At 41.1% G+C, this 16,041-nt stretch overlaps 1 protein-coding gene across 1 annotated transcript in view; it reads left to right on the plus strand.

Annotated features, from left to right (window-relative positions):
- Positions 1-16,041, plus strand: part of ZNF827 (zinc finger protein 827) — a 318,427-nt gene that overhangs the window by 130,030 nt on the left and 172,356 nt on the right. The window contains exons 3-4 of the mRNA XM_089670488.1: positions 972-1,144; positions 6,035-6,491. Coding sequence (XP_089526614.1) covers positions 972-1,144; positions 6,035-6,491 — 630 coding nt within the window. The remainder of the gene's footprint in view (positions 1-971; positions 1,145-6,034; positions 6,492-16,041) is intronic.

Here is a 16,041-nt window from a genome sequence, read left to right on the forward strand (position 1 = left end):
TACTTAGCCCAACTTCCAGCTGTGTGCCCTGCAACCATCTCAGAGGAGCCCCCCTTGAGGCCTTTTCCAACAATATCTTCTGCATTTTTTGCACATTTCTGATGCTTCTAGCTGGTCCCTTGACATGCTAGGTCCACTTCTTTAGTCTTTTCCTGGTGGTGAGCAGTCCTGGATGATACACAGAGCAACACTGATGTGATGTCAGCACTATTGCATCAATACACTGTGAATGCATGATGCCATGCATGGGGGCGGGACATGACACTCCCTGCAGTCACACTTCCAGAATGAATGATTAGTGGCACAACCCTTAAGGACTCATACACACTAATTGTTTTTTCAGTTGCTCCTTGGGGCATCTGGTGTCTCTAAATTCCCCTGCATGTTAGCCTATATGTTCATGCACACATAGGCTTTTAGAAGTGTTTAGAGGCAGAAAAAAACCCACTGCCAGCGCATGCAGGAGCAGCAGTGTTTTTAGCAGAAAGAAAACACTTGAGCATTGAGCAATAATTCTTTTCAATGGCCAGAATAAATTATTATTGTGGCCAATGAAATGATTTAACGCCCAAACGTTTGACGTGGCTAAATGCACCTACGGTAAATTATTTTACAAGCATCAAGCATTTTTTTTCTGGTAAAATGTCGCTGACAGGAGGAAAAGCATCTAGGAGAGTTAGCGAAATGTCCAGTGTGCTTGAGACCTAAGACTGAGGACATCTTCTGGTGAATGGGTACTATTTGAAGAGGGTTTGTATTGAAGGTACGTTTTGTAGCCAGAGATGCTTTTTTTTTTTTTTTCTCCAGGAAAAAAACTCCCAGGTGATAATAACAAAATTGACTGGAGCTGGGATTGAAATAGAAAATCTTGTACATGTAATATCAATGTATTTTATATGTTTTTTGTTTACTATATGTAAATCTTGTACCTTTTGTTTTGTTTTCCTTTCTTTCATGCTTCTTTGTAAAAGCTCCAGAAGAAGAGGGAGGAAAGCCTTTCCAATGCCCCATCTGTGGACTAGTAATAAAACGGAAAAGTTATTGGAAAAGGCACATGGTGATTCACACAGGTTTAAAAAGCCATCAGTGTCCACTATGTCCATTTCGTTGTGCCCGCAAGGACAATCTGAAATCGCACATGAAGGTGAGATTACAATTGCATAAAAAGCTAAAGATTGCATTGTGTTTACAACACAAAATAACTTGAGAAATCATTGCCAGTCTGCCTTATTTAAAGTGTTACTAAACCCACAACAGTAAAATCAGTCTGTATTAGGGGCGGACTGACCATTTAGCCACTCAGGCACTGCCCGAGGGCCCGGAGTCAGTATGGGACCCCATGAGTACCTTTCATAGGCTTTTTTGGGTGTGGCTTGAGTGTGGGCGAGGACACAGATGCCCCATGATTTCCTATTGCCCGGGGGCCCCATGAGTTGTCAATCCGCCCCTGGTCTGTATATGCAGTAAAACATACTTTTTATACCTAAGGGGTTAATACTTTGCATTGTGTTAAAAGGCTGTTTGATCCTTTTTTCCTATGATCCTCCCCTTTTTCCTGATGGTACAGAGCCCTAGGAGGCACACTTCTGCTGATGGGGGGGGGGGGGGGGTGCATGTGACCAGCACACTGCCAGCACTAGCCAGATGGAGGGTCAGTGATCATGCAGCCTCAAAGGACAGTCAGAGGAGAATGAAAACTCCTCCTTCAAGTTTTAACCAGTGCTTGGTCTGACGAAGACTGCTATATACTGTTGATGAGAAAAGGTATTTAGCAGTTTATATTTACTAAAGTAATTGCATTTCCATGTTCTGTGTACTGTAGGAGACCAGATATAGTGAATGCAGGGCCCTGGGTTTAGTAACACTTTCAATGAGTATCGGACCTGGTTATTGTTAGAAGTTGATTCACTTTTTATTTTCAATGATGTTTGTTTGTTTTATAAAAGAAGACGTTGCAAGCCAATCCAGAAAGTTATACATCCATTTTCCATAAACTGCCACCCGTCTGGGCTGATGCAAACAATGCACAAAATACAACTTTCCAGGACAATTGTCAGTCAATGATAGCCAAAAGGGTCCCATTGAGACTTATAGTGTAAGGCCCATAACAATAAGGTAAAGGAGAAAATTAAAACTAAAGTGAAACTTTTTGTCAGGCCTGGCGTCAGAGATTACCATAACCTATATGGAGTTTTGATCACCCTCCGAAGTTGATTCACTTTTTATGCATTTCTATTTACTATAGAGGCTTGAGTTATGATGATTACTTGTATGTAAGGTTGGTTAAAAATGTTCTAACATATGAAGTTGTACTAGCAAAAGCTTTGTTGATCATTTTGAAATTACATTTTTTTTCTTTTTTTAATAATTTTCGCCAAATAGTAGAAACACGATTGATATTCTCTGTGAATATGGTATCTACTTCATAAACTTCCTCCTGTTTTTATTTTTTTATCTTTAATAATGTATTTATTTTTGCAGTTATTATGAAGTGATACTGTATGCAGACATCTAAACCCAAAATCTCATATACAGTTTAAAAACCCTTCATTCTATGCTAACCTTTGTTACTGTTTTGACATTATTAGCTTTTCATAGCTGCTTTGGTTTATTCTGAGTTATTCTATATGGTACTAATTCCCAGAGAAAAATGGATGCTTCAAATAAAAAGCCTGTTATAGACGGGGGGTGGGGAGTTACCCGAAATTCCATCCTCAGACATGCAGTTTTCCAGCAAACATATAGTCAAAAAACTGAGTGGAATGGTTTGACAACCTTTCAATTACCTAGAAACATCTAAGTATCCCTGTAGAATCGGAGTTCACAAAAGCATTTTCTAGGTAGTTTTTTTTTTCATAGTTGATGCTTTATAGCTGGGCGCTCGATATGTGCTGTTGTATTTTTACTTTAACTTTAAATCTGTAGCTGTTTTAACAAGCTATATATGGACTACGGATAATTATTTCTGCACTGTTAATCTTTCGTCTCTGATACAACAGGACTTTGTACTGTATACTAATTCTGCTGTCAACTTATTTGGTTAGCTCAGTGATGCTGGAGGTAGAATTTAAAAAAATTAAATCGATGAGCCTATATATTTTCACTTTTTTTTCTGATGTAGAGAAATATAACAGGCCTGAAATGCGTACGTTGATTAGCCAACTTGAATCATATATTGATTAGCCAGCTTGCATCAAAGCCATATTCTGCTCAAATGTACCGTATTCTTGATTATTTTATCTCTACTTTGCTGTATGGATTATTTTTACCAAATATAAACAGAGGGACTAATTAATTCTACAGCTGCCTACCTTATATTGAATTGCTCATAAGAAGACACTGAAATTTAATATTGATTACATCTGCATGTCTTATTATGCTAAAAGAAGATGTATGGGCCTCACACAGAACTCTAGCTTCCCCCTACATGCAGTTCTGTAGTTGGAGGTTGATAGGTTTTAACAGTGAGGTTAAAGCAGTATTAAACCCCAAAACAAAACAATGTATTATATTGCAGCTTACCAGTCCTTAAACGGGATATATGCATTAGTTTCATTTAAATCTTTTTTTTTTTTCTTGGTTTAAATTTTAATTTTCACCTAGTGGTCTGGCCAGTAACAAACTTCACGTCTTAGGGTCAGCTACAGAGACACCTTGGACAGCAGCATCTGGGAAGATGGTAGCGTTAGATGCACTAGCAGATTTGGATGGACTTGACTGAATTAAAGTCTAACTCCAGGTTTCCCCATCCCTTTCCTGAAATGAATACAGGGCTTCCTCTGTATGGCTGAGGTAGAGATCGGGAAATCATCTACCTGCCTCTCCACCTCAGCCAATAAGAGGAAGCCTTGTATTTGTTCATAAGTACAAATCTTTTATGTGAATGCCCGCCTTAATTTTGTTCTGGGAACAGGATGGGAAAACCCTATACTGTCGGTGGAAAACAGAGCTACATACAGTTTATACAGCACTGACAGTGTGCACATTTCTTACTAAAGGAAATAGTCTGTGTGTGTGTATATATATATATATATATATATACTGTGTGTGTGTGTATATATATATATATATATATATATAATCAGGTTTTATTTTTTTTCTTTTACACTTTGTTGTTATAGTGGTGGTCACTTTAACAGCAGTGTTTTGAACTGTCATGAATGGGTTCATTCAAAACAGCTGTGATTACTATTGTGTGCTGTGATTGGCCCACAGCTATCACAGGGTACAGAATACTATGATTGGCCCAGGTACCATTTGATAGCTGTTTGCCAATAACAATACACTCATTCATAACAGTCGTTTACTCATAGTGGCCAGTTACCAGGATCTGTTGTGTCCTGAGGACATAATGAAAAGAATTACACAATCCCAATGCACACGTTCCTGCATCAAAGAGTGGCTATATATGTAGGTGGCTGCTGCAGTGACCGTCAGCTAGAACGGAGAAGCATCACAGGGGAAGAATGTCATCAGCACACTGAGGTTCTCCAATATGGGTCCGAGGCTTTAATAAGCAATCACATAGTTACAGCGAGAGCAACATTTCGGAGTCTTGCAGGACCCCTTCATCAGGCATGTGACCAAGAATGTGGTTCAGTTTGGGCATAGTTTGACGTTGGGTTCTCTGAAATAACAGTGAGTCAACCCCATGCAAACCAATCATCATGAGGTCAGGCAGTCAATAGGGCAGCACTTGTCTGACTTCAGGTTTTCTGTTATATCTAGCTCCAAATTATACTTATAGTTTTATTGGTATTGTCACCTTTTTGTTTTGGGGGGGGGGGGGGCATAGATTCCGCCTTACCTTCTAATGGTCATTTTATTATGTTTTTTGCTTAGGCATGTAAAAAGATATACAAGTTATATTCGTGATGAAGTAAGAATTCTATAATGCAGTGGAGATTTATTCATTCATTTGGCACATCTCTGTCATTTGGTTGATGAGTTTGCCCAGTCATGATGCTGTAGCTGGCAAATACAACTCAGCTTCCTCTTTCCTGTGCACTGTGTATGCAAAACCACTTCTTTAAACTGTCATCTGGCAAGTGGAAGTTCTAAAGCTGCAGGATATTACTGTTCTCTGAATTAAGAAAAACAGCACCACCAAGTTTAGCCATAAAATTTATGAAATCAATATGTAATAGTCTCCATGCATACTTATTGGTGTTTTGGTAAAGCTTACCTGATAAAGAATTGCAGAACTAGCTTTATTGCGGAGAAAGACTAATAAAGGGTAGGAATATATTTATACAGGTAATAACATGTAGAGAAGGGGTTATTTGAAAACTTAGCAGTGCTGTAAGGTAACGTTAGCCATGCACAGTGGAATTTTTTTAATTGAACAGTTTCACAAATTCGTCAAGGATTTAATTGTTGTGCCGGTGCTAGAAAAAAAAAAAACAAAAAAAAAAACAGATGATCCGATCCGTGTATTACATGACTAATGGTAAAAGTATTGAATGGCCCAAATAAAATTGTACTGTATATTGCCAGTTATACATAAAATATATCTATAGACAAAACATTTATTTTTCGCTTTGGATTGAGTGGAGAGTGATTAGAATACATGCCAGGTTTTTATTACTGTCTGTGCCCCCCCCCCCCCCCCGTTAAGGAGATACACCCTCCCTGTTTGTCCTGGTTGCTGTTAATCAGTGAAAGTGAAAGAAAATCTTAAATGTTGGGCTGTCACCAGAACAGGACTAGAGGGGAAATCGCCCAATGGGAACGTTTTTGATCCTAGTGGCAACTAAGGGTTGTTTTTGCTATGGGGCAGGAAGTGAAGGGGAATCTCTCCAATGGGACACAGTTGGAAAAACAAAAGTCAAGTGTTATAACCCTCCATTACTCTATCCAAAATAAAAAAATAGCCTTTACTTCTACTTTGAAGGAAAACAGAGTTTGTGGTCATTGTGGTATACAGCAATTTATTACCTGGGAGGGGCATAATCTAAAATTGCTTAGGTGATATTATTTAATGTGATGTTGACCAAAGTAGCTCAAATGTTTTGACTATTGATCTCTCCATCAGGTCCATCAGCACCAGGACAGAGGGGAGACTTTCCAATGTCAGCTTTGCCCTTTCACCTCTTCACGCCATTTCAGCTTAAAACTACACATGCGATGCCATCAGCATTTCCTACGGGCAGAGGCCAAAGTGAAGGAAGAGCCCAATGATGTTGACATAAAAGGATCTCCTTTTAATAACTCCTTGGGAAGCCATGATGAGGGAAGTACCTCACCTGGTCAGAACTCTCTTCTTCCTGAAACTTTAAGCCAGATCAATTCTGTACCTGCCAGTTCACTACCTATCAAAGAGGAGCCAAAAGACAGTGACTGCCCCTCTGTGGTGCCCTTCATTGAAAGACCCAACAGCAACAGCAGCATGAAGCTTAAAGATTCTTTGGACTTTGTTACATGTCCCTCATCTCTTTTCACCCAAGATATCTCTGTCAAGATGGCTTCTGATTTTCTGATGAAATTGTCAGGTATGTAAGCCATAGTAATACACCAATAGTTTATTTATATATCAGTGTTTTTCAACATATATATTATGTTAAGGTATTATGTTAAGGTAAAGGTCCTTATAAACTGCCAGGTAGTGTCATTTTAGATCTTCTCTGATGGCAGCCCCTAGATATTGAAGCCTAGGTATATCTGCTAAGATTTCAGAATGCCAGGGTGGAAGATGTGATTGCCGAAGGGGCCACATCTTTAAGGCCTGGTTCACACCAGTGTGATGCAATTTTGGTCTGATTTCGGGTGCAATTACATAGTGCAACTTCTTTGTGATTTTGCTGTGATTTGATGCCTGTGCATATTTTACTAATTTTGTCTACCACTACCACCTTTTAGGGACCAAGGATTTTAATGGGGGGAGAGTTGAGGGCTAATAAACAAAACCATGAAATCGTTTTCCAAATGACATCAGAATCTTATGTACAGTGCATGCAATTTCTGTGTGTTTCCAATGAAATCTGGGAGGACAAAATCATGCTGAAATCACACCAAAGGAGTACGGGAACCTTTTCCAAAATTGCTCTGTGCCCTGTTGCATTGATGTGAATGGACTCCTTTGAAAAAAATGTGATTTCCCCTGTCATGCAATTCTGTGCAACTCAATTCACATCTGAAATTGCTAGTGTGAAACAGGCCTTAATATTTAGCAGTTTTTATATGAACATTTTGTTGTTTTCCTCCTCAACCATTCCTGGATAACTGAATCTTAGATATGGATCACCTTTATCTGAGAAGAGAATGTGTATGGCAAATTTTAGACTGGTAATACAGAAGCTTTGTCATCAAATTCAGTGAAATTTCTGATATCTACCCATTCTTCCAACAGTGTGCTGGACCATTTATTTCAAATTCTGAAATAAATGTGTTTCTAGCTGAGCAGTTTTTTTAAGCATGGTTTGAACCAAGTTCTGAAACATGCTTTACTGCAAGATTATATAACAAATAGTCAGTTTGTTTGTTTTTTTAAAGTAGAAGTTTGTTTTTTTTTAAAATAGAACTAAGGGCAAAACTTGTTTTTTTATTTTGGATGACAGATTGGATGGTTAAAACCCCTGTAAGGTTTGTTTTTGCCATTTTTCCCTTTACTTCCTATCCCATAGCCAGGAAGTAAGAGAAAATCACTCTAAAGTGAAAGAATTCTTGGTTGTTGCCAGAACTAGTGTCCCCATTAGATATTCCCACTATTCCTGTTCTGGGAACAAATCAAAATTTGGGATTTTTTTTTTTACTTTTGTTGAAAATGGTAAAGAAGACTAATAAAGAAGGTGAATCTCCCTAGTAATGGCACAGAAAGCAATAAAAAAGTGACATGTCTTCTAATCCTTCTCTACTCTGTCAAAAATGTAAAAAAAAGTTTTGCCTTTAGTTATACTTTAACATCATTGGATGAATGCATTTCTAGCACTTATTGGATTGTTAAAATCTTTTGTAAAAAAGCAGAGTTTCACAGGACTGAGATTGAGCTCTGCAATCACTTTTGCAGCAGTTGTTTTCTTATTCCTGGTCACAATCCCATGCAGTGTCCTTTGTCTCTTTCAGTCAGTTGACTATGTCGCTTGTACGCGCTTATGCTTATCACGGACGTTTGCTCGGAAATGGTATATGCCGTCATAACCTTTAATACGGTACCTTGCGATACTGCAAATATATTGGCAACTTCAGTCGCAAGGGCACCAGTTATGCAGCCACCAACAATGTGCCCTCTTTGAAGCTCAGCAAGCTCTGACATGACTCTGTATTACTAACAGCGCACACAGTGAATGACAAAAGTGAGGCTTCCTACTTGTTAGCTAGGTGTCTCATATCACAGCGGAAGCAAAAGAATGTTACAGCACTTCCACTGTCAACTCAAAATATGTCGTCACTTTCACACCTGCAAATCATGTAGTGTTTCCATTTTTTTGTCCTGTACATTTGTGAGTCATTTTGTAAAGTGTATCTAGACCCAAAAATAAAAATGTAATATATTGCAGCTTACAAATGCTTAGGTGTTATGTCTGCAGTAGTTTTCCATTTTTTTAAATTTATTTTCACTAGTATTACAGCCAGTAACACACTTCCTGTCTTTTGGATGGTTCCACTATATATGAGAAAGCAACAGAAGCACCCTTGGACAGCAATATTGTCTGGAGAGGGTAGCGTTAGAAGGACTAGTAGCTTAAAATGAAGGTAAGGTGGTACTAAACACTCTTATCAGACAAACAGACAGACAAACAAACAGCTATTTCTTCAGAATAACAAAAGGTAGGAATCTGCAACAAGTTTTCTTAAATTCCTTGCTATGTACAGTGGTCACCCAGAGGGGAATGTTTTGGGTTTTTTTTTCCTCAACAAAAGTGGCATTACTCTTGAACACGCATTTCGGAAATTTTCATAAACACCTGACTCCTAGCATAACATCATTGACTGCAACCCTACCCAAATGTATATGCTAGTTTTGCTAGTTTTGCTCGCTATTTACCACCTCCTGCCCGCCTTATAAGGCAATGACGGGCGCAAGGTGGTTCTCTCTTTCTGGGAGGACGTCATATGACATCCTCCCATTCTAACCGTGCATGCGCGGCTCCGGGAGTTCACTCGGACACAGCGGATCACCAATCAACGGAAAGAGCCAAAGATTTTGGCTCGTCATGTGATCAGCTGTGTCCAATCACAACTGATCTCATGTAAATAGGGAAATGCCGGTTATCAGCTTTTCTCTCCTCACGAGCTGTCACGCTGACAGCTCGAGAGGAGAGGAGAGCTGGTAATCGGCATTCCTTGGAGGGGACATGCACACTGATCATCAGGGCACTGATGATCAGTGTGCCCTGATGATCAGTGTAGCCCCAGCAGTGCCACCTGTCAGTGTCCATCAATGCCAGCTGTCAGTGCTCATCAGTGCCACCTGACAGTGCCCATCAGTGCCACATCAATGCCACATATCAGTGCACATCAATGCAACATATCAGTGCTCATCTAAGCTGCCTTTCAGTGTCACCTATCTGTGCCAGTCAGTGCGGCCTATCAATGCCAGTCAGTGCCGTCTATCAGTGCCTGTCATTGCCACCTAACAGTGCCAGTCAGTGCCGCCTATCAGTGACAGTCAGTACCACCTATCAGTGCCGCCTATCAGTGCCATATATGAGTGCTGCCTTTCAGTGCCCATCAGTGATGCCTGTCAGTGCCCATCAGTGCCACCTTCCAGTGCCTCCTCATCAGTGCCACCTATCAGTGCCCAACACTGCAGCCTCATTAGCGCATCTCAGTGAAGGAGAAAAATCACTTATTTACAAAATTTTAAAACAAAAACTAAGATAAAAATCTTTTTTTTTTTTTTTAATTTTCAGTTGTTTTTGGTTTGTTTAGCAAAAAATAAAAAACCCAGAGGTGATTAAATTCCACCAAAAGAAAGCTCTATCTGTCTCAAAAAAATGATAAAAATTTCATATGGGTACAGTGTTGCATGACCGCGCAATTGTCATTCAAACTGCGACAGCAGTGAAAGCTGAAAATTGGCCTGGGCAGGAAGGGGGTATAAGTGCCCAGTAGGCTAGTGGTTAAATAACTTTCTCAGTTCATTGGCAAGGTGTCCCTTTTGTGAAATCACGTTTCTTCCCAACTGCAGCACCCCTAAGGATTCAACATTATTATGTTGACACCTTTACTATGACTTTACAGAATGGGGCAATGTAACATATATGTAAGAGTAGAATCATTTTATCAATAGCTGAGGTGTGGTGTGATCTGTAGAAGTAGTATAATTATAGATATATTTTAGGCCTGCGTTATTAGAGATACAGTATTCCTTAATCAGTCATAGACATATGTTATTCAGGTAGCATTTGTAAGGACAGAGCAAGCTTCTAGGCTAGAATTGACACCTAGGTCCCAATAAAACTTTCTCATCCAAGTAGACATGGATTTGTCACCTTCCTGAAATGAAAAGAAAAGTCCTAGCGATTTGGGCTACACGAGTCAGCAGGGGACAGTTAGAGGGCCCTGCACTGTCTGCCAGCTTTGATTTATATTGACAGATCAGAGGAATCTATTTTATCTCTCATAAAAGCTAAAATATTAGTTGCAAAGAGATGAAAATAATTCCTTCTGATTGGACACATTTTAGGCTACACATACATGTAAAACTGTATTTGTAGCGTATGTAGAATCCTTGGAAAAAAACACAAAATAGTTATAAGGTGCCTGATCACGGCAGCCAGGCAGTGATTGGCACTGTCAAAATCAGACTGATGCGCTAGTGTCGGAAATCCTATCCTTGAACCAGCCATCGGAGCTGTCCAGGGCCCATTCAACTCTGGTCTCTTCTGAACACTAAATGTCCTGTGGGCTGGGACGTGAACATCCCCCGGGGTTGAATTGTCAAGAGCTAAAGTCCAGCCCACATCCATATTTCAATAAATTGAGGACCCTGAGATATGGATGGGGTGATTAATAAGGAGCTGGGTCCATTTGACTAGTGAATTGTGGACTTTTTTCTGACTTGCTCCAGTCACAGAATAAATCTTGGTAAAAGTTTTATTTCTGTTTTTATCCCTTTTTATTTTCATAGTGAACAGCCAATTTTGTCTTTTTCTAATTACCTTTTCATAATCTACAAACATATACCATAATCTCATATAATCAACATAATGTCCAAAAAAAGTCCCACGCACAAAAAAAAGTCCAAAATAAGGTCCAAAAATATGAAATTAAAAATGTGCAAATAATACTCCACACTTCTTCAATCTTCCAACTGTGACAATGTCCAAATCTTCCCTCCAAAGTACCTCAAAAAAGCATACTAGATATAGTGCATTATCTTTATTAAAAAATCAATAAACGTGATAGCATGCAACACACTAGTGACATAACATCACACATGTGAAAAACAACACACCACTTAACTAGTGGTCCTGTGAAGCCACCACTGCAATACGTGACAATCTACAGAACACAATAAGTGATCAGTGACAAATGGTGTCAAATACGTGCCACTCAGCATGTAGGATAATATACAATTACCCCTAAACTTTGTGCCACATATAGTCGCCTTCACTGGGGGTATGCCATCCTTGACAGTAGTAGACAATTAAATCACTTCCTCACACAATGACGGGCATTTCATCAAGGTTTAGTAACATGTAGCAACAACAGCAGATATCAGTTAGCCCTCAAGAAGTTGTATGAGCATTCTCGCAGATTCCCAAAATTCTTGGTACACTGTCTGCAAGGAGCCACCACAATCAACAATTCACAAGACAGAAATCCGGTAAAAGCATATCCTTTGTAAGTGTGCCATACCCCCAGTGAAGGCGACTATATGTGGCACAAAGTTTAGGGGTAATTGTATATTATCCTACATGCTGAGTGGCACGTATTTGACACCATTTGTCACTGATCACTTATTGTGTTCTGTAGATTGTCACGTATTGCAGTGGTGGCTTCACAGGACCACTAGTTAAGTGGTGTGTTGTTTTTCACATGTGTGATGTTATGTCACTAGTGTGTTGCATGCTATCACGTTTATTGATTTTTTAAAAAAGATAATGCACTATATCTAGTATGTTTTTTTGAGGTACTTTGGAGGGAAGATTTGGACATTGTCACAGTTGGAAGATTGAAGAAGTGTGGAGTATTATTTGCACATTTTTAATTTCATATTTTTGGACTTTATTTTGGACTTTTTTTTGTGTGTGGGACTTTTTTTGGATATTATGTTGATTATATGAGATTATGGTATATGTTTGTAGATTATGAAAAGGTAATTAGTTTATGCACTTTCAAGGGTGAAAGGTTGACTTTTCATGTGGGAAATTTATGAGTTTTAATTTAATTATTTTGTCTTTTTATCTTTTTTTTTTTAATTCTTTTTCTTTATATATATTTTATGCACTGGCCACTTTTGGTATATTAAATCATAAAATTAATAAGTGACTTCTGTGTACTAAGCTAGGACTCATATCTCTGGAGAGATTGATGTATTTTATTGTCTATGTGCTCGGTCTGAGTTCATTGCCAATTTGTATACAATTACACCGTGCACTGGCAGATTGCATACATACTGTAAAGTAGCAGATCTGCCAGATGGAGATCTGTGTGTGTGTGGTTGCCTAGCAGACCAGTCTGCAGACAAACAGTTCGGTGGTGGCAAGCTACCATTTGATGTGTGTCTAGTGTTGGAGTATATGTGAGTAGTAGGAAGAATGATTAACACCGGGGTTCTAGCTTGTAAGATAGCTGGAGGAATCCTAGAAGGGTGTGCTAATTGCTAGACTGCTCCCCAACCCTTAGAGTGCACTAGATTGTATGTTATATTCGTATCTGTCTGTGTGTAGTCAGGCAGTTGTTTTGGAATGGAGTCTAGTGCGGGCTGTGAAAGTGTGTCACAGCTGGTCTTATTGCTAAAAGTAAGCTCCCTCCCATTCTTTTAGCCCAATTCAAGGACCACGTCCCGATTAGCTAGTCGCTGTGGGTGTGCGTTTCCATGACAAGCAAAGATACAAACTATGGCCAATAAATCTTACCATTGCAGTCTTAAGAAGTCAATCAGTGTAGCGTAGGGTGTGGTTGCCATCATCCCTATTTCCATACAGAGAGAATTTTTGCCTTACATTTTGTGGGATTTTTAACCTTGAAGTATATACAGAGAAACCAATTATTAAAAAGATCAATATTTTATTTAAACAAATTTCTTTTATCTGACACATTGATATATATCAGGTAGGCAGTACATACTGACTAGAGATGAGCGAATCGAACATGACGAAGTGGAATTCGTTCCGAAGATTTGGAAAAATTCTATTCGCGACGAATCCGAAGATTAGCAAACTTCGGATGCACGAATCGAATTTTCCCAAAAATGGCGGCGACATGTGTGGCGACAGGAGAAAATGGACAGAGAAGATGGGGCGGGGATCTCTGGAAAGGCGCGCAGACAAGGCGCGCTGACCCATAATGCATTCATGAGTTATGAATCATGACATGTGATCGCATTAGCCAATCAGCACCCAGCCAGCACTGTGTAATGGTGGAGCTATAAATCGCGGCCATCTTAGAATTCTCCATTAGCCTCCGGTCATTCAAGAGAGACAGACCTGTCTGTATTAAGGGACAGAGTTAGGGCCACAGAGACTTTAGGGCCACAGAATCGTTACTCAGGGACACAGAATTGTTACTCAGGGACACAGAATCGTTACTCAGGGACACAGAATTGTTACTCAGGGACACAGAATCGTTACTCAGGGACACAGAATCGTTACTCAGGGACACAGAATCGTTACTCAGGGACACAGAATCGTTACTCAGGGACACAGAATCGTTACACAGGGACACAGAATCGTTACTCAGGGACACAGAATCGTTACTCAGGGACACAGAATCGTTACTCAGGGACACAGAATCGTTACTCAGGGCCACAGCTATCAAAGAATCGAAAATTTAAAGTGACATACACCCTTTTTTTTTTTTTGGTGGCTGTCGTGCACAGTTAGTGCTGCAGTTTGCGGATTGTGCAAAATAAACTGACTTTCTGCTTCACAACCACTATTGTACGTTCAAAGCGTTAAATCCATTTACACGCCGGCTGGCGGTAATATTTTTTGGGTGATTAGTGCATTCCAGTGACAGAAACGTACAGTTTCCAGCCAACGGCAAGCTGCAATTGACCGATTGTGCTAAATAAACTGACTTTCTGCTTCACAACCACTATTGTACGTTCAAAGAGTTAAATCCATATACACGCCGGGTGGCGGTAATATTTTTTGGGTGATTAGTGCATTCCAGTGACCTAAACGTACAGTTTCCAGCCAACGGCAAGCTGCAATTGACCGATTGTGCTAAATAAACTGACTTTCTGCTTCACAACCACTATTGTACGTTCAAAGAGTTAGATCCATTTACACGCCGGGTGGCGGTAATATTTTTGGGGGGATTAGTGCATTCCAGTGACATAAACGTACAGTTTCCAGCCAACGGCAAGCTGCAATTGACCGATTGTGCTAAATAAACTGACTTTCTGCTTCACAACCACTATTGTACGTTCAAAGAGTTAAATCCATATACACTCCGGGTGGCGGTAATATTTTTTGGGTGATTAGTGCATTCCAGTGACATAAACGTACAGTTTACAGCCAACGGCAAGCTGCAATTGACCGATTGTGCTAAATAAACTGACTTTCTGCTTCACAACCACTATTGTACGTTCAAAGAGTTAAATCCGTTTTTATTTTTGGGGTGCTTATTGAATTAAAGAGTATGTCAGACAACACGCAGAGGAGTGGCAGAGGAGGCAATGTTTCAGGAGCGAGCAGACGTGGCAGCAGAGGAAGGGGTCGAGGCAGCACTAGTCGCAGCCAGAGGCCAGTGCTCCCGGTGTAATCCAGCGGTCGTGTCTCCACCAACAACCCTGCCGTCATCGATTGGTTGACTCGGTCGTCTTCCTCTTCCCAGGTCACCTCTGACACCTACAGCCAACGGTCGGTGGGTAGGTCAGACACAACCGTTAGTTGGCATGGCCCGGGAGCAAGCCCACTGAAATCACGTGTCCTCGACCTGCCCCTGTCCTTTGGTGTTCCCTCACCAAGCGAAGTATCGCATGCTGTGGGCTCAGCCCCACTGTACAGTGAGGAAGAGCTAACAGAGGGCGGTCAGGAACGGGGGGAGACATCCGCCTCTTCAGCAGCCAGGCGAAGAAGTACTGGCGAGGAGAGTGGCTCGGTAGCCGGTCTAGAGACAGGTCTGTCTCCTGACCCACACGCAGCCGAGGGGGCTAGTAGTGACGCGGAGACCCTAATTGATGATGATGAGGCTGATCGCACTTGGCAGCCTCGTCGTCATCAGGCTATTGCTTCCGCATCATCAGCAAAACAGTCGGTGGGTTGCCCAGGAGGCAGCAGGGTCGCAGCAGTGTCAGTGGAGCCAAACGGCCACGGAGTAGAGCACCAGCTCCACTGCAGCCTACCACCACGGCCAGTAGTGGTGCCGGTGTGCACGGAGGAAGTAGCAGTCAGCCAGTGAGGAGTAGCGGGGGCAAAGTTTCCTACTCGGCGGTGTGGCAATTTTTCGTCAAGCCGCCCGAGGAAGTAAACGTAGCCGTATGTCGACTATGTGGCCAGAAAGTCAAGCGTGGCCAGAGGGCCAATGTTGGGACTACAGCGTTGCGTCAGCATATGCAGCGTCGCCATTTGGTGGCCTGGGAAAACCGTGATAAAGATACGGCGGTTCTGCCTGCCCCAGCCCCCGCTCCATCACCCGCTCCGTTACTTGCTCCGTCACCCGACGTCAATCGCCCTCTATCAGCCAGTCAAGGCTCCAACACCTCTGCTGAGGGGAGTTGTCGCTCGTTGGCATCTTCCGCTCGTTCAGATGCTCCTTCTCCTGCTACTCCTCTTCACGGATTCCGTCAGCAGTCTTTCTTGGAATCCGTTTCCAAGAGACAACAGTTTGCGAGCACGCACCCGACGGTGCAGAAGCTGAACGTCCTCCTGTCCAAGTTGCTGGTGCTGCAGTCCCTCCCTTTCCAAGTGGTGGACTCAGCACCTT

The sequence above is a fragment of the Staurois parvus genome, unplaced genomic scaffold (assembly GCF_062004578.1).
Source record: "Staurois parvus isolate SC_StPar_1 unplaced genomic scaffold, SC_StPar_1.0 ptg000090l, whole genome shotgun sequence".
Lineage (NCBI taxonomy): Eukaryota > Metazoa > Chordata > Amphibia > Anura > Ranidae > Staurois > Staurois parvus.